Source organism: Talpa occidentalis, unplaced genomic scaffold (genome assembly GCF_014898055.3).
Source record: "Talpa occidentalis isolate TD23 unplaced genomic scaffold, MPIMG_talOcc4v2.1 talOcc4.3, whole genome shotgun sequence".
Lineage (NCBI taxonomy): Eukaryota > Metazoa > Chordata > Mammalia > Eulipotyphla > Talpidae > Talpa > Talpa occidentalis.
In genome coordinates, this window is record NW_023603184.1 from 33,858,564 (window position 1) to 33,884,180 (window position 25,617).

The 25,617-nt window shown below is 40.5% G+C and overlaps 2 protein-coding genes across 2 annotated transcripts in view; both read right to left on the minus strand.

Moving 5' to 3' along the window:
* The window catches only part of SYT9 (synaptotagmin 9), a 186,880-nt gene that overhangs the window by 115,574 nt on the left and 45,689 nt on the right, over nt 1-25,617 (minus strand). The window contains exons 2-3 of the mRNA XM_037522761.1: nt 14,028-14,379; nt 3,743-4,289 (exon numbers count right to left, since the gene is read on the minus strand). Coding sequence (XP_037378658.1) covers nt 3,743-4,289; nt 14,028-14,379 — 899 coding nt within the window. The remainder of the gene's footprint in view (nt 1-3,742; nt 4,290-14,027; nt 14,380-25,617) is intronic.
* The window catches only part of RBMXL2 (RBMX like 2), a 183,541-nt gene continuing 172,272 nt past the window's right edge, over nt 14,349-25,617 (minus strand). The window contains exon 7 of the mRNA XM_054699411.1: nt 14,349-14,379. The gene's annotated coding sequence lies outside the window, so the exon portion shown is untranslated. The remainder of the gene's footprint in view (nt 14,380-25,617) is intronic.

The window sequence follows — 25,617 nt, forward strand, 5'->3', positions numbered from 1 at the left end:
CAACAGGCATATGAAAAAATGTTCAACATCACTTGTAATCAGGGAAATGCAAATCAAAACTACCATGAGATACCATCTTACACCAGTGAGAATGGCACATATTAAAAAAACTAGCCACAACAAGTGTTGGCGAGGGTGTGGAGAAAAAGGAACTCTTCTGCACTGTTGGTGGGAGTGCAAACTGGTCCAACCACTATGGAGAGCTGTGTGGAGATTTCTGGACCTACTAAACATAGAGCTTCCATATGATCCAGCAATTCCACTCCTAGGTATTTACCCAAAGGACACAGAAACATCAATTCCAAAGAACACCTGCACCCCTATGTTTATAGCAGCACTGTTTACAATAGCTAAGCTTTGGAAACAGCCCAAATGCCCAAAAATAGATGACTGGATCAAGAAGATGTGGTACATATATACCATGGACTATTACTCAGCATTCAAAAAAGATAAACACATGCAATTTGCAGCAACATGGATGGCGCTGGAAGGGATCATGCTCAGCGAAATAAGCCAAAAAGAAAAAGAAAAATACCGGATGGTCTCACTCATAGCAGGAATCTAGAAAACTTAAATAAGGGACCAGAAAAATGAATAACTATAAGAAAGCGAAAATCAAAATCAACAAAAAACTATGAACCAGAGACACTTTTTGGGGGTGAGGGGCGGGAGGGGAGGGATTGGGGTCAGAATGGGGGGGTTGCAATTGTATGGGGAATATAAAAATAAAATTTATTATTTAAAAAAAAAAAAGAACTTGGCATTGTTTAAAAATGTTGAAGGTCTATATGCCTTATGTCTACTAGAAATACATCCTGGATAAATTATCAAGCATGAAAATTAGTAGATGTGCACAAAAGTGTTATCTGTACTATTATTCAGATGACCAGAAAGTAAAAACCCACCTATTATCAATATAAAAAAGCTAATTTGTTACACCTAACAGAATGGAATAGTTTACCAATGAAAATACATGAAATACAGCTTCATTCATCTCTGTGGTTAACTGTCACAGTCAATGTAGGCCAAAAAATAACCCAAGTCAAATTAAAGTTCCGAAAAGCAGAAATAGACAATGCCCAATAATACAATGTCTTGCAAATATGTCTCAACATAAATAAAATACAGGGTGGTGGTTTCCTCTTGGCAGCAGCAGACTGGGAGGGGATGTGATGAGGGAGTACCCAAGGCTCAGCAAAGAAGTAATGATGCACGATTCTTCAGGAGGTTCACAGATATTCATTGAATGATTCCCCCAATTTGTGCATACAAATTATATGCCTCGGGTTATAAAAATTGAATATGCTGTGTTATAAAAATTGAACATTGGCAAATCTCAGACCTTCATGCTCAGTTTCTATAGAATCACATTCCAAACAGTATAGCAAAACAGCTCCCATTAATCATTTTAAAATGAAATTTTAGAAAATATATGACAAATCTGAAATAATCTATCATTCCATTCTCAGGATCTCTCCTCTTCTATTGACCATACAAGGCCTAGCCCAGTGTTCAAAATTTATTGTTTGCCTGAGGAAACAAGTGAAAATATTTATCCTTATGGCCTTTCTTCCTTGATAAATAATTTCAATTTATGCTCAACTCTATGAAAATCTAGGATTTTCCAACAACGGATGAGACGCTCTTAGTCCCAGAAGAGTGCTAAGATGGCACTGATCTGAAGGTCTCTGCAGGCTGACTTTCAACATTGTAGGCCCACAAGGAAAATGCAATAAGAGACTTTCCCAAAAGGAATCAGTCTTATTCAGAATTCTGATAGCCACTATGCAATAGTTTTATTCTCACTGGAAAGTCTCTACAAGGCAACTCATAGCAAGATTCCTGTTAAGCTTTTTAGTAACCATGCCAGCTATGATATAGAATCTATTTGTCAAAAATTATAAACTGGGGGCTTCCCTGATGGTGCAGGGGTTAAAGTTTCAGTGCCATCAAGCCATTGCCATCCACTGAGGCTTGGGTTCAATTCCTGGTCAGGGAGCTAACCCACACTGCGTAGCAGACCTTTCCTGTCTTGCCTGCTGCTCCCTTCAGCAGTGTATTTCAGTAGATTTGCCTATTCTGCTCTCCGCTCTGTCCCTGGTGAATCCTCTCATCTCCTGTACCTCTGGCCTACATCTCCATTCTTATATGCAAAAATGAATAAAAATAAATCTTTAAAAATTATGAACTGCTATCACACTAGATGATATCACACTGAGATCAGACTTAATCTCAAGCCTCATCACTGTTGACTGGCAGTGTTTCAGCCTATATTCAAGGAGATTTGGTCAATACCCCAGGGAGCAGTTCATTCTGGAGTCATTCACATCCTCATATAAACAGTCTACCTGTTTTGTATTTTTAAAGCTCCTTAAGCTGCCTCGTGATTTGGGCAACTAGAATTTACGATACAACCTTTGCTTCCCCAAAATCCATTTTTGGGTTTACATATATAACAACCTTTTAAGACTGAAGAGCTCTGTTCCTTCTCCAATCTCCCAGATCACCCTAGTTTCATCACCTGATGTTCTCTGTACCTCCTCCAGCTCCTTCTTCAATTTCCTCACCATTATGATAAAGGCCAGCAAAACCCCATGCTCTACTTTGCTTATTAGAGCAACTGGCACTGGTATCTTGTGGTCATGATGCGAGGTGCTCCTTAGAATAGCTAAATGTTGGTGAGTTCCCACTGCACAAAAGCAGCTGAGGATGAGAAAGTACTAATGTGGGTATTTGTGTGCTCTCCGCCTGAGCAGAGAGCTTATCACTAAATGGGATGATTCAGCATTTAAGCTGTATCATCATCAAAGTCAAGCAATGATTATGGTGCTTGGTATCTTAGGATGTAGGGGGAAAAAAACCACGCAGGCCTCATAAGGGCTCATATTCAAGAAGACAAGCTAATGACATTGTTTGGGGAATTTGGGCAGGTTAAAGAAACAAGTGGCTTTAAAATATCAGAAGTACCCTAAGAAAGTTCAGTTTTCCTTTCTATTTCAGGACTGTCAATTCACCTCTGCAGGATTGTGAAAAGGACGCAAATGGAATAAAAATATCACCACCACAGTCTCGTGTTTAAAATGCAAACATGAATATATGGCATCACTACATAGCACTTCTGCCCTTTCTCCCAAGTTCCAAATTGGATTTGACCTTCTACAGATTAGTTTTGCCGGTATCTGTACTTTTCAGACTGAACTCCTTATAACTTGGATTCTGTATTTTAAAATGTGTTGCCAACTCTTCTCAGTCATTCTCACTTGTGAGGTTAAGGCTAGAGATCTGATCATAGAAAATGAGACTGAGGTGACCCAGGAACGTGGGCAACGACCTGATACTCAGGGTCAGGCAATGGTCTCTCAAAGTTATGGTTTCTCAGCTGCAGATCACAGTTACTAGGATGCTGGGATGCATTTAGCACAAACAACCGAAGAAAGCTCTAAAGAAAATGTGGAAAGAGGATAGGCTGTGTCTATCTTCTCTAAGGGAACAGCTAGGAACTAGAAGGCCAAGAAGAGAGAATGTTATTCTTTAATATTGCTTTCATGAATAATTCCTGAAATTTTTAAAATGGATATTGTTAAAGACCCATTTCTGGAGAGGAGCAAAGAGTTTCTGAAGCAATGGCTATATGTACGTTGGCATGAATTTTATACTTTGTCCCCCAAATAAAAGAAGGTATAAGTAATCTGCTTGCATGCTGACCAAGAAGCCCCCCAAAATGAAAAAATGCTGCACTCACATTGGTGACATATTCGATATCCTTCCAAAGAATGCACTCCCTGGGGAAATCCGCCAAGTCTAAGAAGTGGTCCACCACCACTTGGCCAATTAAGTCATGACGAGAAAACCTATCAAAGTCGTACACAGAGAAGTGCAGCTTCCGTGCTTCAAGGTCATTGTAGGGCACCGGGAACAAAAACACCTCATTAAACACAGGGTTCAGGGTCTTTCTGTGAACTTTAGTCTGGTGTTTCGTTTTCCGATCAGGAAGCAAATAGATCTTGACATAAGGATCTGAAGTCCCAGAAAAGTCCTTGGCGGGCAAGTTGACAGCTTTGTGGATCTTCACTATGAGCTGCTCTAAGTCACAGTCATATTTTAAAATGAAATTCAGTTTCCCACAGGCTTTGCTGTTACTCCTTCTCCCATCGTCATTATCCAATGACCTCTGCTTGTATAACTCGGGTTTAATTCGACCAATTCCAGTCAACTGTTCCTGTTTTTGAAGCTGCTGGATATTGAAGTCCGGATTTGACAGGTTGAGTTGTCTTCGAATTGAATTATGCCTTGAGTGAAGAGCAAGAGAGAACAAAGTTATAACCTCATTAGCTATGGGTCTTTCAGAAACTTGGGCCTTGGATGTAGGAAGACTGTTAGGCTCTGTTAAGAGCTTAGATCCACGGGCTATTTTCTTTTTTGGCCTAAATTCAAAATGTTCATCAATGTAAGTAAGTTGCTCCCAAAGGCTGGAAGCTCAAAATTGAGGCTTGGTATCAGGAAGTGAACTTACCAACATGTGACCTCGGAGCCTTAAAGGCTTAATGTACTTTCTAAACTAGTAAGCCATTAAAGAAGCTTATTGTTCTGGTTGACTATAAAGATTTGTACAAACTGATTTTTAAAAACTCATTCACCTTATGTATAATATCATCCTGAAATTAAAATAGTTGTGTCTTAAGAAGAAAGACTGGTTCTCTAAACTACACAGAATTTCCTGTCACTGGTTTATAGCTTTATAAGAATATAAATTCTCGCTGGTGAAATCAAATCATTTCATCACAAGAACACAGTTTCTGCTCTTGTGAGAATGTGTGTGACAGGATGTGTCTGCTTGCAGTGGATTGTGTTGGTTTTGACAGCTGCAAGTGACAGCTCTGTGATAGTCCATGTGGGCGATTAGTGATCAGGAGAGAGGTTTTCCTTTCTGTAATAAATACTAACAGTATAAAAAGTAAAGGTAAGCTACTATACACGTATGTAGAGAAGGTTGGAAAGTGATATTTGTGAATTAAATATTTGCCCAGAGAATTTACTCTTCACCCAATAAGATTATTGGTTTGGGTAGAAGTTTCCCTGAGATTCTCCTTGAAACATGACTCATCTATGTGGGTCCTAGCAAATTGCAAGAAGTAGTCATTACAGACAAGGTTGCTTTTAAGGTTATTTTTATTTTCAGCTCAGAATTCAGTCATTCTAATGTATTTTCTGCAGTCTCTCAATAACTTTAATTAAAATAGCCTCTCCCTACCAGAGGTGAGATGGAGCAGCTAGGCTGTGTCTGAGGGACTGGTAAATAGTTGGATAGGCAGAGCAAACATTTGAGTTTATCTTCTTTTCCTTTCTTAAGACTACTTTTTGAAATAAAGTTATAAAGATAAGAATAGACCCTAAAACATATTTGAAATCATTCTGTCATAACACAGATGTTGTTATGCTAAACATTCTTCCTCATCCTAAGATACCCACCTGATCATTTATCACCCACTTGGTATCATAAGGTATCACAAGAGCATAACCAGAGCTGTCCTTGCATCTGTCACGGCCAACAAGTTCCAGTATAAGCAGACTCACCACAGGGACTCATATTCCTCCATGTGTAAAACCTGTGTGGTTTCTATTGTGAGATTTTGTTTCTTACAGAGAAATATGCCATTTTTAAGCTTTCTCTGTACCTTACAGCTTGTTGGGGGAGAGTGAGAGAGGCATGGGTGTTGTTATGTGCCTACGACTGGCCCTCTGAGCTCATACTGCCAGGTCATTCCCTTCCCTACCTGTTAAACCTTTGCGGTGCAGAGGTACAATGTTAATCTCACTCTACTGGAGCTCTAGGCATAAAGCACAAACAGCCAGTCCTATGCAGAGATGAGAAGGGTTTGAGTCCTGGTTTCTTCTGCAATTGACTTTATTCTCCAGGTTTGATTAAAGCAAGGGCCCTACCCTTGGACCCTGAGTCATTTTCAACCTTTTATAGACTTTTCTGGATGTGAGTGCTGTCATTTAAATGCATGCTAAAAGTGCTCCCTCAAGACCCACTTGCCTGGACAACCTCTGTGGTGGAGCACCAGTCCTGAGTCTATACCGGCCCCAACCCTTCCATTCTGCTACCATTTTCTCCTGACGTGGTTGCTGAGCAGACTGTGCGTGACTTACCTTCAAGTTTTTTAGAGCATTGGATTTAAAGTCATAGTAACATTTTGTCTTAATCCTCATCTATAGGACATGTAAATTTATACTTAAAATACATTAATTTGGCTGCTTAGCAATGGGACATGCTCTTTGGCACTTAAACATTTTCTTATACATGAAATCTGAAGAGAACTATGTTTCACTTGCTCTGTTCTTTCTAATCGCAATAGTCTGCCAAGTGGATAAGAAGGGGTGGATTGAGGAAAGCATTATAGAGCCATTTGGATTTTAAAAACCAAAACAAGATCCTATTCCTTCAGAACACAACTGCACAGGCTGCCTCCATTCAAAATTCCAATACAGCTGAAAATTCTTTTAAAAAATCAAGCATGAATATCATCACTTACCCAAACGTTTTAGTTTCATTCCCAAATCTTTTCCCCTCAATCAGAATCACACTTACTATTGGGAAAACAGTTGAAACCAACTATAAGGTAGTGTCTCAAAGCAGACAGCAAGAACTATAACAGGCCATGACAGTTCTCACTCCCTGGGGCTCTTTTTCCATCATTTTCAATTTTCTTTCAGAAAGAGCTCGAGATTACTGGATTGGAAGGGTTGGCCTGAGAAGCTCAGAGCAGCCAGAGAATCAGGGTAACTCATACTCTCCCTGCATAACCTCTGCAGCTCCCTAGACTGAAAAATGAGAAAGCAGAGCAAGGAGAACTGCCCCAGGGACATGAAGATGAGGAGAGGAAATGGAAAATCAATATTCCACAGCTCTTATAGGCTACTCAAATGGAAGCGGGAAGAAAAAGTCAAGTCAAAAGCAAAAGAGAGGAAAGATATGGAACACAATGTGGTCTGGCTCTCCTCACCTCAGAAAAAGTGGTTATAAAATGGTCAGTAGAGGTGATCCTTGAGTACAGTAAGTTAGAGGACCCTCAAAGGGTCTAGAATCTGGATGCCACTGAGTGATACTGAGTGTGCCAAAGATGGTATGTGCCTGAAGCAGACCCCATCTTCTAAATAGTCTTGCAGGTAGTGCTAGGGCTTAAATGTGCACAGTGAATGGAAGGCAAGGAGATGAGTCCTGAGGACCAAGGGTGACAAAGAAATCTGGAGGTGGTGCCCTCTGTAAATAAGTCACACGCTAATGTCCTGGGAAGCTGCTTTCTGGGGTCAGATCCCGCAGCTTCCTCTGCCTCCCATTCTCCCTCAGTGCAAGCAGAGGCCATTTTCCTGTTATGGAAGAGATAAGGAAGAGAGTGTAAGGACTGGACTTGTCTGTCCCAGACCTGTGCTAGAAGGTTGGTGGTTGAACCTGGAGGAAAAAAATAGTTTCAACAATGACTAATAAAATCTATACAGCAGATGTCCCACAACCAATTAAAAATGACTTTCATCCCTGAAGGCATCTGAGTTTTGTGCTGAACTGTGACCAAGAGTCAGGAGAGGCGGGGCACAGAGACAAAAGTCTTTCTTTTTCCTTTTCTTGAATTTGAATGACCAATTCCTATGTTCCACCTTGAGTCCTCAATAAAAGTTTCAGTCCCTGCTTCATCACCCACAAAGGCAACTGCCTTCATTAGATCTTAGGAAAAAGTACATTAATGCCATTCAACATATTTCAATATGCAAAGCAAGGGGTCAGGTCGGGTGGAAAGCAAAGCAGGGAGTGGTCTAGGGGATGATGAGATAATCACACACTAACTATAAAGCAGGGCAAAGAGGATAAGAATCCACTGGAAACTAGAATACCACAGAAGCAGAGAGGGAGAGACAAAGGCCTCTGGCCTGGGAAACTGTCCTGGAGGAGCTGTGTGATGTAATGCCTAACAGCTGACTTTTCTTTTTGTAATGGAAGTAGCTGACTTGAGCTCTGATGCCAGGTTTCCACTTCAAAGAGGGCGGGCTCAAGTAAACATCGCCAGCCTAACAAGGAGAAACAGTCAGGTGCCTCTCTGCACTGGGACACCTTTGCTTTACAGATCCTGGTTTTTTAGATAACTGACCATTTGAGACCACTTACAGTGTTTCCTTTTTCTTTCTCTCTTTCTGGGCTTCAAATTCCCACTCTTACAATTTAAATTCACCATTAAAGAGCAAGCCCTGGAGACTCTAGACCTTCCTCCCTTGACCCCAATAAAAGCAGCACCTCAGGCCCATTTTGTCTCTCCTCTACCCTCCTCTCTCTCCCTATGCGCCCCCAACTCCAGCCACTCCTGCCCACCAGTCAACATTACTGTGGCCCAGGTGTGCTGTGTAACTTACAAAGTCTTGCAAGTAATAAACCTCTATTTCCGCAAAGTCTCCTGGCAGTTATGCTGAGGGCATCTTGTAATCAATAAAAACCACAAGGACTAGTCTGGTCACAACACAAATTATCAACTGCCTGAGGCATGCCGACACAAACAAGATGGGACCTGAATGAGTCTGCCTACTTAACCGGGCCTTATACTCAGCAGCCTCCATACTTATCTAGATCTCAGCAGGGAAATTAAGTTTTTGTCTTGGCTTCCAGCTCTCCAGCAAAATGGTGCCTTCAACTCTTCTGCCTCAACAGCTTCCTCCTCAGATATGCCCACTGGATCTTCCATTCCAGCCTCTGTGTAAGAGCCAGCACTCAGCATCTCCAGCATCCCTTCCATCTATGCGTTTCCTGTGCAACTTCACACAAGTGTGTGATCTTCTACACCACATCTTATCCCATCTCAGTGAGCCCCTCTCAGCAGTTAAGTGAAACCTGGCCTATCCCATCCCTGATTCTGGGGCACCCATATTGACAAGGCTTCGGGGTCCAAGTTGAGGAACGAGGGAGGCAAACTATGATTTCTGAAGCATCAAGGATTTATTTACTAGGTTCAAGACAGGAACATTCGAAATACCCTGGTGATGGAACAGGATCGGGCCATCCTTAACTGGAAGAAAACACAGAAGAAGGGAAAGTCTAAGACAAGGAATGATGCATACAATGAAGGAGGACATGGGAGTCTGAGGTCTGAGGTCTTGGCCTGGGCTGCAGAGGTTTCATGAGTAAGAGAATAAAGACACAGACATATAGCCTTGGCCGAGGGAGGTGTGGTTGTGGGCAGCTGCAAGCTGAAGCATGACCTGCTCTCCCACACCCTTCAAAGTCAAATGGACTCAAACCTTGGTGTCATCATTAAATATTTCATCCCATTACTGGGATGAGCCTATGTCTACCAACACTTTTTCTAATGTAGCACACACTCCAGGCCTCTTTCTATTCCCATTTCTCCCAACTGAATTCAGGCCCTCATCATTACAGGCCTGAACTGGCTCACTGTATCCAGTCTTTACTCCTTCCCATGCATCTTATACTTGTTTGCCAAATTACTCTTCCAAGGAACAATGTCAGCCATCAGTGTGTGTAACGGGCTGTGCTTGTTTATTTTCCCACCTGGACAAAGGGCCTTTTAGGCCAAGGATATATCTTCCCTCTTTCCAGGACATAATACAAAACATTGCACAGAATAGATGCTTAATACATGTGTCTAGGGTAAACATAAAACTACCATGGACGTAAGTTTTCTTTTTTCTTTTTCTTTTTAAAGACTTATTTATCTATTTATACAAGCACTGGGTACAGTCAGAAGCGCGGGAGGGTGAGAGAATTCACCAGAGCCAGAGCAGGATGCAGAACAGACAGACTGACGAAGTACACTGCTGAGGGGAGCAGCGGGCGGCAGGAGAGGTCTGCGCGCTATGTGGGACCCTCGCCTGGTGGCCGGGGATCGAACCGGTGCTGCAGAGGCTGCGGGCAGCTTCGCAAGCCAGGGCTCAACCGCTGCGCCACCAGGGAGGTCCTATGCACGTAAGTTTTCTATAATCAAATTACAGTACAGAAAATACACATTTACCTCTAATTTCAGGATCTCATGGAAGTTGAAGGGGTCTAGGCAACTTCCATTTCTGAAGCTGTCAGTTAATTAAAATGTGAAGGTATAGCTAAAATAGTAATTCAAAGACTGTTGTTTTAAATGCTCTCAGCAAACAAAAGTAAAACTTAATAGAATTGTGTTACACCTAGAGTAATAATATTTAATCCTATTCATAGAGTAATAACATTTAATCCTAGAGTACTACTATTTACCGGAGTTGTGGCCATAGTGAGATCCCAATTTCAAGTGTGATAACTCTCCTTTCAATTCTTAGTGTATTTCTGTGACTTTAAGGATTGCTTAGTTCAGAGGTAAGGCCAAAAGTTTATGTGTAAGGCTGTTAATGAAGCGAGACCTGGGATAAATGGCATCACATCATTTGAGACCCTACCCAGTCTATACTTTTGGTCCTTTGCCATTCTTGTCATCAGAACATAAGAAAAGTGGGTTGATAATAACCCATGTATTCTGTCTGTCATTCATGAAAAAGTTTTCTCTGTGCCACAGTTGCACACAGGAATACATATAGGAGACACAAAACAAATGCGGTCTTAAGCTCACAGAACTCAGTCAATAGCGGGATATAGGTAACAAACAAAATGATCACTAAGTTATAAATAGAGTTCAATCCTAAGAATAGGTTAAAGCAAGGAAATGTGTGAGAGAATTAAGAGGTGGGGGGGGTGGAGGAAAGAACAGATACTTCAGGTAGAGTGAACAGGGACACCTGTCTAAGAAGGTGACATTTTAGCTGGGGCATTAATATGCAAAGGATCCGGGCATAGCAAGGAAAAAGGAAAAGCATTCCAGGCTGATGGAACAGCATGTGTGAAGCCCTCAGGGCAGGAAAAGGTTTGGGATACTGAAGGAACTAAAAGAGGCTAAACAGTGAGGAGTATTTTTCAAGTAGAAAGCCTGCTACTGGGTCCATGTTACAGTGTCCTCTGGGGGCGTCACATGTTGCTGAGGCTGACAGTGATAGAAGCAGACTATGCAATATCACATAGGATGTTAACAGATCCAATAAGCAGTTTGTAGTGAAGTAATTGACATTTTTATAAAACCACACTGTAACATGGGATATTTGAGAAGGCTTAAAAAACAGGTTAAATTTTCACATCTTAGGAAGTGAATCAGATGATCAGACAGTCTTTCAAGGTTCCCTCTATTTGGGCATCCCAGAATTTTCATATATTTGGAGTAGAGACTTTTACGATGTTCCGGTATTAAAAAATTCTGAGAAATTCACATTCCCAAGATATTAGGTCATTATACAAAAGGGTTTCTTTTCAACTGAAAAGAATTAGCAGGATTTTCTTTTTTTTTTGGGGGGGGAGGCTTATGGAGGAGGGGCTCCTAATAGTAACTGGACTAATTAGAAACAGAATGCTACTGTGCTTGATCTTGGGAGAGCAAAGTCACCCTGTCTAGAAACATCCACGGAAGATGAAGCACAGCTCATTTTCAGGATATGCCAAAAGATATGAATGGGAGCCATACATGCCTGAGCTGAAGGGGTGAAGACGGGATTTCCAGAGTAAGTGCTCTCCCAGAGCCATGCCAGTGGCAGTGACAGTGGGGATGCCCTTAACTGGGACTCTAAACTTTATATCTTCTGAGTTGAGGGGGTGTCCTGGGGATTTCAGCCAACTGATAATAACTACAGGAGGGCAGCTGTAAGAAAGGAAATGACAGTAGTGAGAAAGTAAGGCACGTAAGGAGAAAGAAGGGAGAAGAAATTATAACTAGAAGAGCAGACTTTTAGAGCCATCTCAGCAAACAGTACCTTCCCCCTCTCCAAATATGGTATCAAAAATGTTCTTAAAAAAGAATGTTAAAAATGTTTTAGAGCATGAAGTAAATTTCATTCATTTTCCCTATTTTATCTGTAAGAAGGTTACTTGTGTGCATGTGTGTGTATATTTATAATATAACACAATCCCTAAAGAATAGGAAGACCATATACCATTCTTATTTTGGTATGATCATGAGTCAAAGATATGTATATCCAGACATAAGCCACAAAACTAGGTCAGCAGTAATTTAGATAAGAATGTTTCAAATGCATAATGATGTAAATGATCAGCATTAGCTCAAAAGAAGCTGGAAAGAGTTTAGTTTTCTAATGATAATTCAGATGTTACTAAACTTGATTTTGGCCAACAGAAAAATTAATTTAATTGAATGACTCCAAAACCAAAATCAATCTAAATGTAAAATTCATTTTATAGGGATAATTCCTTTATTCTTCTCTTCTTATTTTTACCCATCTACCTAAATCCTACAAATCAGTGGTGAAGCTATCAGTTTTTATTTTTAAGTGAAATATATTTCTTGATATGTAGCTTACACATTTTTCTAAAATAAATAATGTAGTGATTACAGTGATATGATTGCTATGAATTCATTAGAATTATGGCAGAGTGCTCAGATCCACAATCTAATAAAAACACAGAACCATCACCCTGTACTGATGGAACCCAGATGAGAAAAATTAACATGCAGACTAAAACTGAATCGGAGACAATTTCAAGAGAGACTCTATCTGAAAGCTAGTTACTGAAGTACTGAAAGGATTTTATTATGAGTCTGTACCATAGCACAAACCCCATGGCAGCATCAAACTGAGCTCCAGTTATATTTAAGTCTTAAATCTGAAGAGAAATCCTACTGATAAAATCTGAGGATTTCTTCTAAATCAATTGCAAACAATCATCCATTTCCTCACAGAGGAATATGTTAGGTTTAGCTCTTTAATTCAGAATTGGAAATGATGCTAAAATAGGGTTTTGAAAAAATTAAATTATAAACTATCATATTCCATCCTACTTAAAATGAATGAGCAAAGACTCTAGGATAAACTTGATTAACATTAAAAAGGGCAAAATTTTATTTATGCTTCTAGAAAACAAAAAATATTTTTAAAAGAAATATCCCCAAACTGGGCTTGTACTTTCCATATAACAGCATGTGCAACTCCTCCGGCTAGCACTCAAGCAAGAAAGCTGCTTCCTGACTATTTTCCTGAAGACTCTTACTGAAAATGAATTTTATTGGCTGTTTGACCTTGGAGCCGCCATTGTGCAACCTCTGAGATCTGGAAGAGCAATACTGACAGCAAAATGGTGGCACCTGTTCAGAGCCTTTCCCAGGGGCAGGCCTGTGCAGAGCACATGATGCACATGTTAACCATTTCATTCTTAAAATCACCTCGATGTGGGTATATCACTATTCCTCTCTCATAGAAAAGGACATGGAAACATGTGGAAGTTGAGTAATTTGTCCAGTGTCAATCATGTAAGGAAAGCTGTTCATCTGCCCCCAGAGCTGTTGCTTCTTATCACAGCCTAGTATTGTTTCTCCCCTGCTTAAAAGCACAAAGCGTCCTGCCTATAGAAAGAGAGTGAACCTAGGCCTTAAAGAGAGTGACTTTTTATATCTCTCAAAGGCTAAACATGAACAAAGACCCACAGTCACTTAGTGTGACCCAAAGAGAGCCTGTCAACGAGGACAGACCAGAGGCACAGGGAATAAAACCACAGGAGGAGGACAGCAAGGAATAGTGGTTAAGAGCTCAGGTTTTGGTGTGCTTGAACCAGCGTTCAAACCCTGACTTGGGTCCATACCAATATATGACTTTGTTACTTAATCCCCTTGACCTGAGTTTGTTCTGGGAAGTGATAATGTAAGACCTGTCTCCCACAGGGTTGTGAACTATAATGAAATAGTGTACATAAAGTTCTTAGATAGTACTTGAAGGGTATGTCTTTACAGTGTTTACTATTACTTCCATGGGCTAAGCAGAGACAAAGAAGAGCTCAGGAATCTAATAGAAACAAAACAAGCACCAAGCTTTCCCATATTGACATCTCTGATACCAAGAGATGATTGTGAAGTTACAGGCTTCTTGGCTCATCAATGCCATGGCTGCCAAGAGAGGGGGTTGGGGGCAGTCCTTGTCATGCATTGAGAAAGGAGGGGGGCATTACTGACCGAGCCGATGAGGTTGGCTCTGTGACTTGGCGCTGCACTCGGACGCCATGGGCACAGTTCTCCTGCCCCCCCGTCTGGGTTGAAAGGGGAATGTCGGGGGACGTGTGGCTGATCTTCATGGAGGAGTCAGGGCAGGGGGTGGGAGGGTCTAGGAAACCCTCACTGTTCTCCTGCTCATTGGTCTCTGTGTCCGTGTAGTTAAGAGGCTCCTGGTTGTTGTCTTTGCTACCAGAGAGCAGGCCTCGTTCTCGCCACGGTACCCAGCAGAGTTTCCAAGACACGAAGAGAGATACGCCAAAGAGAGCGAGGCCACAGGCAGTGACCACAAGGGTCAGGAGGCTCACAGAGATATCTGCAAAGAAGAAAAGGTGAAAGGTCAGTGTGATTGTTCTCCCATGCCCTCCTACCACATCATCTGGACACAGTGACCCTCGCAGCTGCTCATCCCTCAGGAGTGACTGTGGAAGGCCAGAGCAGGGGATGCACCTGGGTCGCCTGATTCTGAGATAGGGAGAATGAGGACTCACACACAAGTTCAGAGGTGGTAACATGCAGGCCTTATTTAGAAACTATAAACACAAGAGACGGAATATTCAGGGGAACAGAAATGCCCCACAAGTCACTGAGACGCTCCTGTGGAAATAAATATCAATAACATTTCATGGGCAGGGCCATTTTGACTGTCCTTAAAAATTCCTGTGTCATCTCAGAGAGCTGTAGGATATAATTCAGGAATTGTTAAGTAATATCAAACCAGGACCTCAGAAAACAGGGAAGCAAATGGTTAAGGCAGTTCATTTTAGGACTCAGACAACAGGGAAGACAGTGGTTAAGGCAATTGATTGCTTGACTCCTAGCAGGGCAATCAGAGCACTCCACTGATTTACTCCCAAGCAATGTTGTCTGACTAATTTACATTAAACAATATTTCTCAACTTATCTTGATAACCAATTTCCAACCATCCCTACTCACTTTGAGCACCTGACTGGGGTAAGAAGAACCCAGAACATGTGTAGTTATACCCTGAGTGACCTGAAGCTTCCACCAGCCTCATGAGCTGACCCTCCATTTTCTGGACATGTGACCTGTGTGGAAGAGTGTCCCCTCCCCACGCCTGCACAAATGGCCAGCACTGCCTCCACCACCCAAAGACTAAAGGCTCCTTTCATCTCACTTCTAACCTTCCCCTCTTTTAAAAATTGTTTCATAACTTCATCCTGGGGGCAATCTTTGGAGACTTAACTTCCTGCCTCCTTTATATTCTTTCCTTGACAAAACTTGCATCTAGTCTATTGGCCAACACATCCAAACAACAAACCCCTTGAGTTTGATAACTGTAACAACTTTTAAAAACAAAAATAGAATATTTTCCCCTATTTTTGATATTAACTTGTAAGGGTCTAAGCAAGGCAGTTCAAGTCCTCTGTGGATTTCGCAGCCTTAGGCAGACCCACCACTCAGCGGTCAGGTGCCCGGGACCTGGATCGCCTGCCACGGCTTGCATTTTCCCAGCAGCAGATCCTGAGAGGGTATTCAAGGGAAAGCTGCTTGTTTAGAAGCAAAGAACACAAATGTAGGATTTAGGGTGTGAGGAGGTAAAGCAGTCAGTAAAAGGGCGTTGGCCAAGCCAGTTACCATGTGGGGACTGGAGGTCAAGCAGGCTGAGGAGGCTGCACATACCTCAAAGCCACCCTACCCAAGGGGGCACGGCCTGGGATATTTTTATCAACTCCTTTCAGCCCTTGATATGAAGGTGGTTCTCAAGAGGCATTTCCAATCTGTCACCTGGGTGGCAAATAAGCTTCAGTGGCCCCGAAATCACACATTCAAATAAAGCAGGCGCTGGCCACTGGAAGTCAGCAGACATTGGCAAGGCAAGGCAATAAGAGTCTCTGCTACTTGGAGCGTATGGCCTCAGCCAGTAACTTGGCAGTAGCTTTCATCCCAGCCTACAGTAAAGTCAGAGAAGCTGAACAGCAACCTGGACTCATTTCTGGCACTCTGCTGGTATAAATTTGCTACTTTAAAGAACACCCCACCTGGTGCCTCCCTGATGGCCTAGGGGTTAAGTCTCAGCCTATTGACTTAGTGGCCTGAGTTCAATCCCCAGCAGGGATCTAACCCACATATGGCACAGCAGACCTCTCCTGTTTCACCTGCTGCTCCCCTCGGCAGTGTATTTCAGTAGATCTGCCTGTTCTGCTCCCCACTCTGTCTCTGGTGAGTCCTCTTACCCCGCTCCCGCACCCGGCCTACACCCCAGTTCTTCTACGCAAAATTAAACAAACCAAAACAACATCCCACCTATCCTTACTATTTTCCACTACACGCAGGAGCAACAAGGATTCTCCCCAAGTTTTACCTTTACTGCCCATCATTAATATTTGCATTGCATTAGCCAAAGTTTCCTGAATGTCCATGGTATGCCAGGGACTCCAGAGATACAATGGGGAACATGACAGACACATTCCATATCTCAATGACTCATTTTCTAATGAAAGGGAAATTAGGAATTATTTAATATTTACAATTTCATGTAGCCACAGCATGCCAGCAATCCATGATACAAGACAATTTGTATTTCTGCATGTGAAGCCTTCCTGCAAGTCACTTACCTACTAAGCCAAGCTGACCACCTGCCATCTATGTGCTTTTCAACCTGAGTACAAAGGTACTTGATCATTCTTATGAAATGATAAAATAATTCTTGATGAAAAATTGCTCCTGACAGAAAGTCAGTTGCCAGTGTTGGTGATGGATATAATGTATCTCTTCTATGCCTCTCAATCAGTCATTGCCTTTCTGGTGAAGCAACACTAAAACTCTGTTTGAAACAGTGGAATTCCAGTTTTAGCAGCACAACTGAGTCCAAATCTTCAACCACGGTTCTCTCTTCAAGTCTCAGAAATGGGACAAGCAAACTACACAACAACGGAAAACAAGGATGGGTACCACGAACCAGGAACTTTGAGGAAATTTCTAGAATTGTTATAAAGGAGAAGCCAATCAGTGTTGAAATACTAACAGGAGGCAAATGAAGAGATACTGAGGTTAATGTGAAAATAAAAAAACCCAGAATGGAGAAGCAGGTAGTAGACTACCTGCTAGTGCAGCAAAGTCAAGGGTGCTGGAAGCCACACCTCCTTTTAGATGGGAGGCAGGGACTCTTATTTTCATTTAATTGGTCTATTGGTAAGTGCATTTTATTAAATAAACACTTTATTTTAGAATATATACATATATGGGCAAATATATATATAGGCAGAACTCCCTCCCCGCATCCTGTTAATGGCTTCAGCACTGTCCTAACAGATACTGCGAGGAGAACAGCAGCACAGGCTGGGTCTGAGCTACACTGGGAGGCAGTAAAGTCAGGAATGTGACGTGATAACTATGTTCTTATTTACCAAATCCTCACACCCCTCCCCAACCCCTCCCTTCCAAGACAGTTGCAGAAATCCCAGTTCCTTGATGTTGGTCCTGGTGGTGCGATCTGCTTTAATCAAGGAAATATGATTATAGATACAGCCCGTGCTCCTCAGATCCGAGGACTTTTTGGTTTCCATCTTCTACCACAAAAGAAAAGATCGCAAGTAAGGGTTGATCTTCTGGTCTGGGGAAAATGGGAAGACTTGTGTCATTGGCCCAAAGTCCAGGATGAGGGCTTAAACCTGCCCCACAAACTGGAGTCAAGCTATAGCTGATCCACAGATCCATAAGTAAAACTTAAGTATTTGATGTTTTAAGTCACCACAATTTTCAAGGTGTTTATTACCATGGCAAAAAGTTGACCAATATGCATGACATCTTAATTCACTGTCCAAAACTAGGGTATTTTTTAAAATGAAAAAGGGTAATATTAATAATCGCAGGGGACAAGAGACCACCCAAGAGTTAGGAATGCGATGTGATAACTGTGTTTTTTATTTACCATGTAAACTAGTTGTACCAACCTGATAAATTCATGGCTCAGGTGGGAGTTCATAAGTCCAGGGTGATTGTGTGTCCAGTAAATACAGTCTTCCCATTATTGTTCCCAGGTCAGAAGATCAACCCTTATTTGAGATCTTTTCTTTTGTGGCAGAAAATGGAAACCAAAGGGTCCTCTGATCTGAGATGGCATGGGCCGTATCTAGTCATATTTCATTGACTAAAACAAATCGCACGACCAGGACCAGCATCAGGGAACTGAGATTTATGCAACTGCCAGGGTACATTACTGGACACACAATCACCCTGGACTTATGAACTCCCACCTGAGCTCTGAACTCATCAGGTTGGTACAACTAGGTTTACTTGGCATGGATAACATGCACAGTAAGTTAAAGTCTGCACTCTCCTCTTCTAGTAACTATAAGATCCTGAACTTGCTCAAGATTAACTCCAGCTTATTAAGTGACTTCCAGTTCACACATCCAAAAATCAGCTTGATCACATGTCAAGTCAGGGGGAGTCCACAAGGGAAGGGATCGTGTCACCTCAGCATTAAATCCCAAGTGTCAGAAAGAGTGCCTAGTACGTAGTCAGCATTCAATAAATGTTTGGTGAAGTATACTTAAGAAAGCCTGTGGCCACCTACTGTTTATCATGAATTCTGATTGGGATCTCTAAACTCTAAGAGGTGCTGATCACACTTGTAGTCATTACAGATTTCTGTGCAGAGAGCCATTACAGAAAATTGCTGGCAAATGGCAAGAGTGGGTTTTTCTTATTCACACAACAGTACTAACATGAGTTAGCACTGCACCGGGGAATATCTGTGGAAGAGACCAATGGTGAGCTACACAGCACACACCAGTCGCTTGGTGTAACGATCTGGACTTCAGTTTGCCGAGATTTCAGGCTGCTCACTAGACACTACATTTGTACTTTTCTTTTTATCAGAAATCTGTGCTTAGAAAACTACTGCAGAGTTACTAAGGCCATACATCCTACCCACCTCAGACCCACAGCCTCAGGAAAAGGCAAAGGAAAATCCACTTAGAATAATAAGCTAGCTTTATTTAGAAAAAGTGATTTCTTAAGTGGTAGGCATATGGCCATTTGTTTTATTATTGATCCATAAACTACATGGAATCACTATATATACCCTGACATTTCTGGTATACTGCATGAAAAATTGGTAAAAAATAGTAACATCAGAAAATAATTATTCTAAAGATAACTTCTCTAAAGAATAGGAAAGTATAATTGGCCCCTTTGTCCAATAATCAATTAACTAGATGGTGATTCAGGGATGAAAGATAGTTAAGTGGCAACCCAGTTCTGATCCAGATGCCTGGAGGTGTTGTCACGTGGCAGAGGGGCTACCTGTGAAATGTGCCCAGGGCTGCTGTGGAAGTACACCGTTCCAGAGAAGATATTGAGTGGAATGACCAGCAATCAGGCTTGATGTTCAGAAGCCTCTACTTCCAATAACTAGCCCTAGCGATAGGACATGATGTACTGCACAACACCCCTGGGCACCAAATACAGAACACCAGGACACGTCCAGACCCAGCAGACACCCCAGTTGGACACTATAATACTAGGGGATTGCTGCAAGTCTGTGGGCATGTTTTGAAGTGGCAAAATATTATTGAATAATTAAGTTTTAGCACCTGTACAGTGCATATAGACAGGAAAACAGTAGGTGCATTGCTAAACTGTGAAGGGCTAGGTGGAAAACACAAACTGAAAACAAAAGAAATGTCATGGGCCAAATGAGCAACTCAGAGAGGCTAACCAAACTGAGTCATCAGAATAAATGGACCTTGACATAAACCAAATTAATGCAAGAGACAAATTAATTCATATACTCAGTGAGATTTTTTTTTTTTTAAGTAGTGACTAAGAGTGAAAAGGATGGCCACAGCAATAACCAGAATCAGACACCACTGAGGTCCCACCTGATCTAAGAAAAGATTATAAACCTAGATTTCCACAGCTGGCCACATTATTACAGGAGAAAAAGACAGGCATTTTCAGCAGTTACTGACTCCAAATACACCATTAATGTTTTCTCTCCTGCATAAAACCTAAGGAACTTCTTCAAACAAACAAACAAAAAATGATGTCAGAATTTAGAATCCAAGAAGGGAAGGGAGTACTAAATAAGATAGATATTTATACACTATGTATCCCAAGAATACAATAAACCATAAAAATAAAAGGTGTATTAAATATATGCAGTTTCTGCTTATAAAGTTTAATGTAACTGTTAAGGAGAAAAAAATCAAAAGAGCAAAAATGAAAACTACACATATTCTTAAATTCCAAAAATTTCAACAGAACATTGAAGATGAAAAGAATTAAAATAAAATAAATGTCCTATACTGTCTGCAGAGGGAGGGTAGAGATACTTCATCTTGATGTCAATTAGGAAACACAAATGTAAATATGCATATGAAATAGGTAAGACAGATTTTGATTCAATGATACATCGGCATATATATTTATATTCTCTTCTTTTTGAGGGTATCATTTTCTCCCCTCCCTTCCTTCCCCATTAAGTGATAGAAAATAGAGAGTATAAACCCATCCCCATTAAGTGATAAAAATAGAGAGTATAAACCTATTAACACAAAGAAAACGCCACAACATGGTCAGTGAAAAGGTTTAAACAAAAATTTTCTATAAGACAGCATGTGAATGGCAGTGCAGTAAAAGATGCCAACCCCTCCTACCCCCCCAAAAAATGCAGAGAAGGGAACACCTGAGAAGTAACCATCTGACTTACTGAATTTGGGCAGGCTCAGGACACAGGCATTTCTAGTAATTTGGAGGCTAATTCTGAGCTGTGGGACTGAAAATATAGGCATGGATTGAAAATCTCTCACAAAATATTGTCCAGTCTTTAGTGAGAAACCAAGGCAACTATGTAAAAATAAGTGAGTGCCCAAGAGCAGAAGCCTCCATGTTCCTCAAAAAAATGGAGCTCCTTAAAGTAAATCTTACCATTAAAATCTCACCCACAGATACAGAGCCTTACCGTCAGTTTTTCTATTGCCTCATCATTAAATATGAGTAAGCTGCAAAGAATTGCCTCCCATGGAAGAAAATCTTACAGCAATCAAGTTCAATGTACAGAAGCAAAAGGAAAAAAAATACTCCCAGAGAAAGCAAAGTCAGACAGGAAGTGATGACTTTATTTTTTTTTTTTTTCATCAGACAGGCTTTAATTTACCATTACTTAGTAGGTTTTAAAAATATTATTATTATTACTACTTTTTTTTATTAAATAATAAATTTTATTGTTATATTCCCCATACAATTGCAGCCCCCCCATTCTGACCCCAATCCCTCCCCTCCTGCCCCTGCCCCCCTAAAGTGTCTCTGGTTCATAGTTTTTTGTTGATTTTGATTTTCACTTTCTTATAGTTATTCATTTTCCTGGTCCCTTATTTAAGTTTTCTAGATTCCTGCTATGAGTGAGACCATCCGGTATTTTTCTTTTTCTTTTTGGCTTATTTCGCTGAGCATGATCCCTTCCAGTGCCATCCATGTTGCTGCAAATTGCATGTGTTTATCTTTTTTGAATGCTGAGTAATATTCCATGGTATATATGTACCACATCTTCTTGATCCAGTCATCTATTTTTGGGCATTTGGGTTGTTTCCAAAGCTTAGCTATTGTAAACAGTGCTGCTATAAACATAGGGGTGCAGGTGTTCTTTGGAATTGATGTTTCTGTGTCCTTTGGGTAAATACCTAGGAGTGGAATTGCTGGATCATATGGAAGCTCTATGTTTAGTAGGTCCAGAAATCTCCACACAGCTTTCCACAGTGGTTGGACCAGTTTGCACTCCCACCAACAGTGCAGAAGAGTTCCTTTTTCTCCACACCCTCGCCAACATTTGTTGTTGCTAGTTTTTTTAATATGTGCCATTCTCACTGGTGTAAGATGGTATCTCATGGTAGTTTTGATTTGCATTTCCCTGATGACAAGTGATGTTGAACATTTTTTCATATGCCTGTTGGCCATTTGCATTTCCTCTTCAGAGAAGTTTCTTTTTAGCTCTTCTGCCCATTTTTTGACTGGATTATTTTCTTTGTTGTTGCTGAGTCTCATCAGCTCTTTGCAGATTTTTGTGATCAGTCCTTTATCATTAGTGTTATGTAAAAAAATGTTCTCCCAGTTGGTGGGGTTTCTCTTTGTTTTTGTTATTGTCTCTTTTGCTGTGCAGAAGCTCTTTAATTTGATGTAGTCCCAGCTGTTGATCTTTGCCTTCACTATCACTGCTTTGGGTGATGTGTCTGTAAAGATGTCTTTGATGTGCAAATCACATAGTGTTTCGCCTATATTTCCTTCTATATATTTTATGGTTTCAGGTCTTATGTCTAATTCTTTAATCCATTTTGAGTTGATTTTTGTGTATGGTGTGAGGTAGTGGTCAAGCTTCATTCTTTTGCATGTAGCGACCCAGTTTTCCCAGCACCATTTATTGAACAAACTTTCTTTGCTCCAATGCATAGTCTTTGCTCCTTTGTCAAAGATTAGTTGACCATAAATCTGTGGGTTTATTTCTGGATTTTCTATTCGATTCCATTGGTCTGTATGTCTGTTCTTGTTCCAATACCATGCAGTTTTGATGATTATGGCTTTGTAGTATAGTTTGAAGCCTAGGAGTGTGATGCCTCCATTCCCTTCTTTTTTTTTCAGGAGAGCTTTGGCTATTCGGGGTTTTTGTGATTCCATATGAATTTCATCAATAATTGTTCTATTTCTTTGAAGAATGACATTGAAATTTTGATTGGAATAGCATTGAATCTGTATATTGCTTTCGGAAGGATGGCCATTTTAATAATGTTTATTCTTCCAATCCATGAGCAGGGGATATCTCTCCATTTCTTTGTGTCTTCTTCTATTTCTTTTAACAGTGTTTTATAGTTTTCTTTGTATAGGTCCTTTACCTCTTTTGTTAGGTTTATTCCCAAATATTTGATTTTTTTTGTTTCAATAACGAAAGGGATGGTTTTTTTGATTTCTTCTTCTTCAGATTTATTGTTTGTGTATAGGAAGGCTACTGACTTTTGCGTGTTGATTTTGTATCCTGCCACTTTACTGAACTGATTGATGAGTTGAATTAGCTTTTCTGTGGAGTTTTTGGGGTTCTCTATGTATAATATCATATCGTCTGCAAATAGTGATAGTTTGACTTCTTCTTTTCCTATTTGGATTCCTTGGATGTCTTTATCTTGTCTTATTGCCCTGGCTAGGACTTCCAGTATTATATTGAAAAGCAGTGGTGAGAGTGGACATCCTTGTCTTGTTCCAGATCTTAATGGAATTGCTTTCAGCTTTTCACCATTGAGAATGATACTGGCTGTTGGCTTGTCATAGATGGCCTTTATGATGTTAAGGTATGTTCCTTGTATCCCAAGAATTTCAAGGGCTTTTATCATGAATGGGTGTTGCACTTTGTCGAAAGCTTTCTCAGCATCTATTGATATTATCATATGGTTTTTATATTTCCTTTTGTTGATGTGTTGGATAACGTTGATTGATTTTCGGATGTTAAACCATCCTTGTGTCCCTGGAATGAATCCTACTTGGTCGTGGTGAATTATCTTATGGATACATTGTTGGATTCTGATAGCTAAAATTTTATTGAGGATTTTTGCATCAGTGTTCATTAGGGAGATTGGCCTGTAGTTTTCCTTTTTTGCGTTGTCCTTGTTCGGTTTTGGTATTAGTGTAATGTTGGCTTCATAGAACGTGTTTGGTATTGTCCCTTCCTTCTCAATTTTTTGGAAGAGTTTGTGAAGGATAGGCACTAATTCGTCTCTGAATGTTTGGTAGAATTCATTTGTAAATCCATCAGGTCCTGGGCTTTTGTTTTTGGGGAGGTTTTTGATTACCATTTCAATTTCGCTAATTGTAATTGGTCTGTTTAGGTGTTCTATTTCTTCTTTATCTAGCTTTGGGTGATTGTAGAGTTGTAGGAATTTGTCCATCTCCTCTAGATTGTTAAACTTGTTTCCATATAACTGTTCATAGTAGTTACTGATTATTCTTTTGATTTCTGCTGTGTCCGTTGTGATTTCTCCTCTTTCATTGATGATCCTGTTTATTTGTGCTTTCTCCCTTTTTTCCTTTGTGAGCCTGGCTAGGGGTTTGTCTATTTTATTGATTTTTTCAAAGAACCAGCTCTTGGTTTCATTGATCTTTTGGATTGTTTTTTTAGTTTCAATTTCATTTATTTCTGCTTTGGTTTTTATTATTTCTTTTCTTCTACTGGTTTTGGGGTTTTTTTGTTGTTCTTTTTCTAGATCTTTGAGCTTCGAGATTAGGTTGTTTCTTTGAGTTCTTTCTTGTTTCTTGATGTGAGCTTCTATTGCTATATATTTTCCTCTTATTACTGCTTTTGCTGCATCCCATACATTTAGGATATTGGTGTCCTCCTTGTCGTTCAATTCAAAAAGTTTTTTAATTTCTTCTTTCATCTCCTCATTAGTCCAGTGGTCTTCCAGTAGTGTGGTTTTTAATCTCCATGAGGTAGGAAAGTTCCTTGCCAGGAAGTGATGACTTTAAAGACATTTCATTCACTGTAAGTTTCCAGAAGTTATTCCATCCATAGTACAAATACAAATAAATGGAATGGAGAATAAGATATTGTTCTTAGAAGTAAAATCACATGATTGCTAAAACAAAACATTCAATAAAGGGTAAAAGCAAGGAATATCCCCCTGAATATGGACCAAAGATTCAGGAAATTGAAACAAAATATATGATATACAGAGTATGCATGCAAGAGATCTAACATCAAAGTTTTCTAGAAGGCTAGGACAGACAAAATAAAGGTAAAATTCATTAAATATTTTTTAATTCCCTAGAATTTAAGTACACATTTACAAAAATCTAATGAGTACCTATAGTAAACGAAATTATCTTAGACATAGAGTTGTAAAATTTTAAAACATAAAAATCAAAGAAAATCATAAAAGCTTAAGAGACAAAAATGATATGAACACAAAGAAATTAGAAGCATAGTGACACTGGGCTTATAAAATACCGTAGATAAAGGAATCATGCCCACAACCTTCTCAGAAAAATTTACATTGAGATAGAACTTGGGCCTCCCTGGTGGCACAAGGGGTTAAGTCTTAGCACTAGGAAGCTATGGGCAGCCACTGCAGTGTGACTTTGATCCCCTGCCAGGGAAAGTGACCCACATGGCGCAGCAGACCTTTCCTGCCTCACTGGCTGCTCCCCTCAGCAGTGTATTTCAGACAATCTGCCTGTTCTGCTCCCTGTTCTGTCTGTGGTGAATCCTCTCATGCACCCCGCCCACCATCCTGCACCTCTGGCCTATACCCCAGCTCTTATATGCATAAATGAATTAAAAAAATCTTTTTGTTAAAAAAAGAATTCTATACCCAAACATACTATCAGCAAAGTTTGAGGACTAAAAAAGCCATTTTTAGGTACACAAGAAGTCAGAAATATTACTTTTCATGCACCTATGATAGGAAGTTACTTCTGGGTAAGTATATGAAATTAAAATGAGACAGAAAACACTATGGGCAGGAAAACACACCCTCCATTCACAAGACCGGTGAAGGCCCAATGTGAGAGCTGAGAGGCAGGTCCAGGGAGAAACCAACCCAG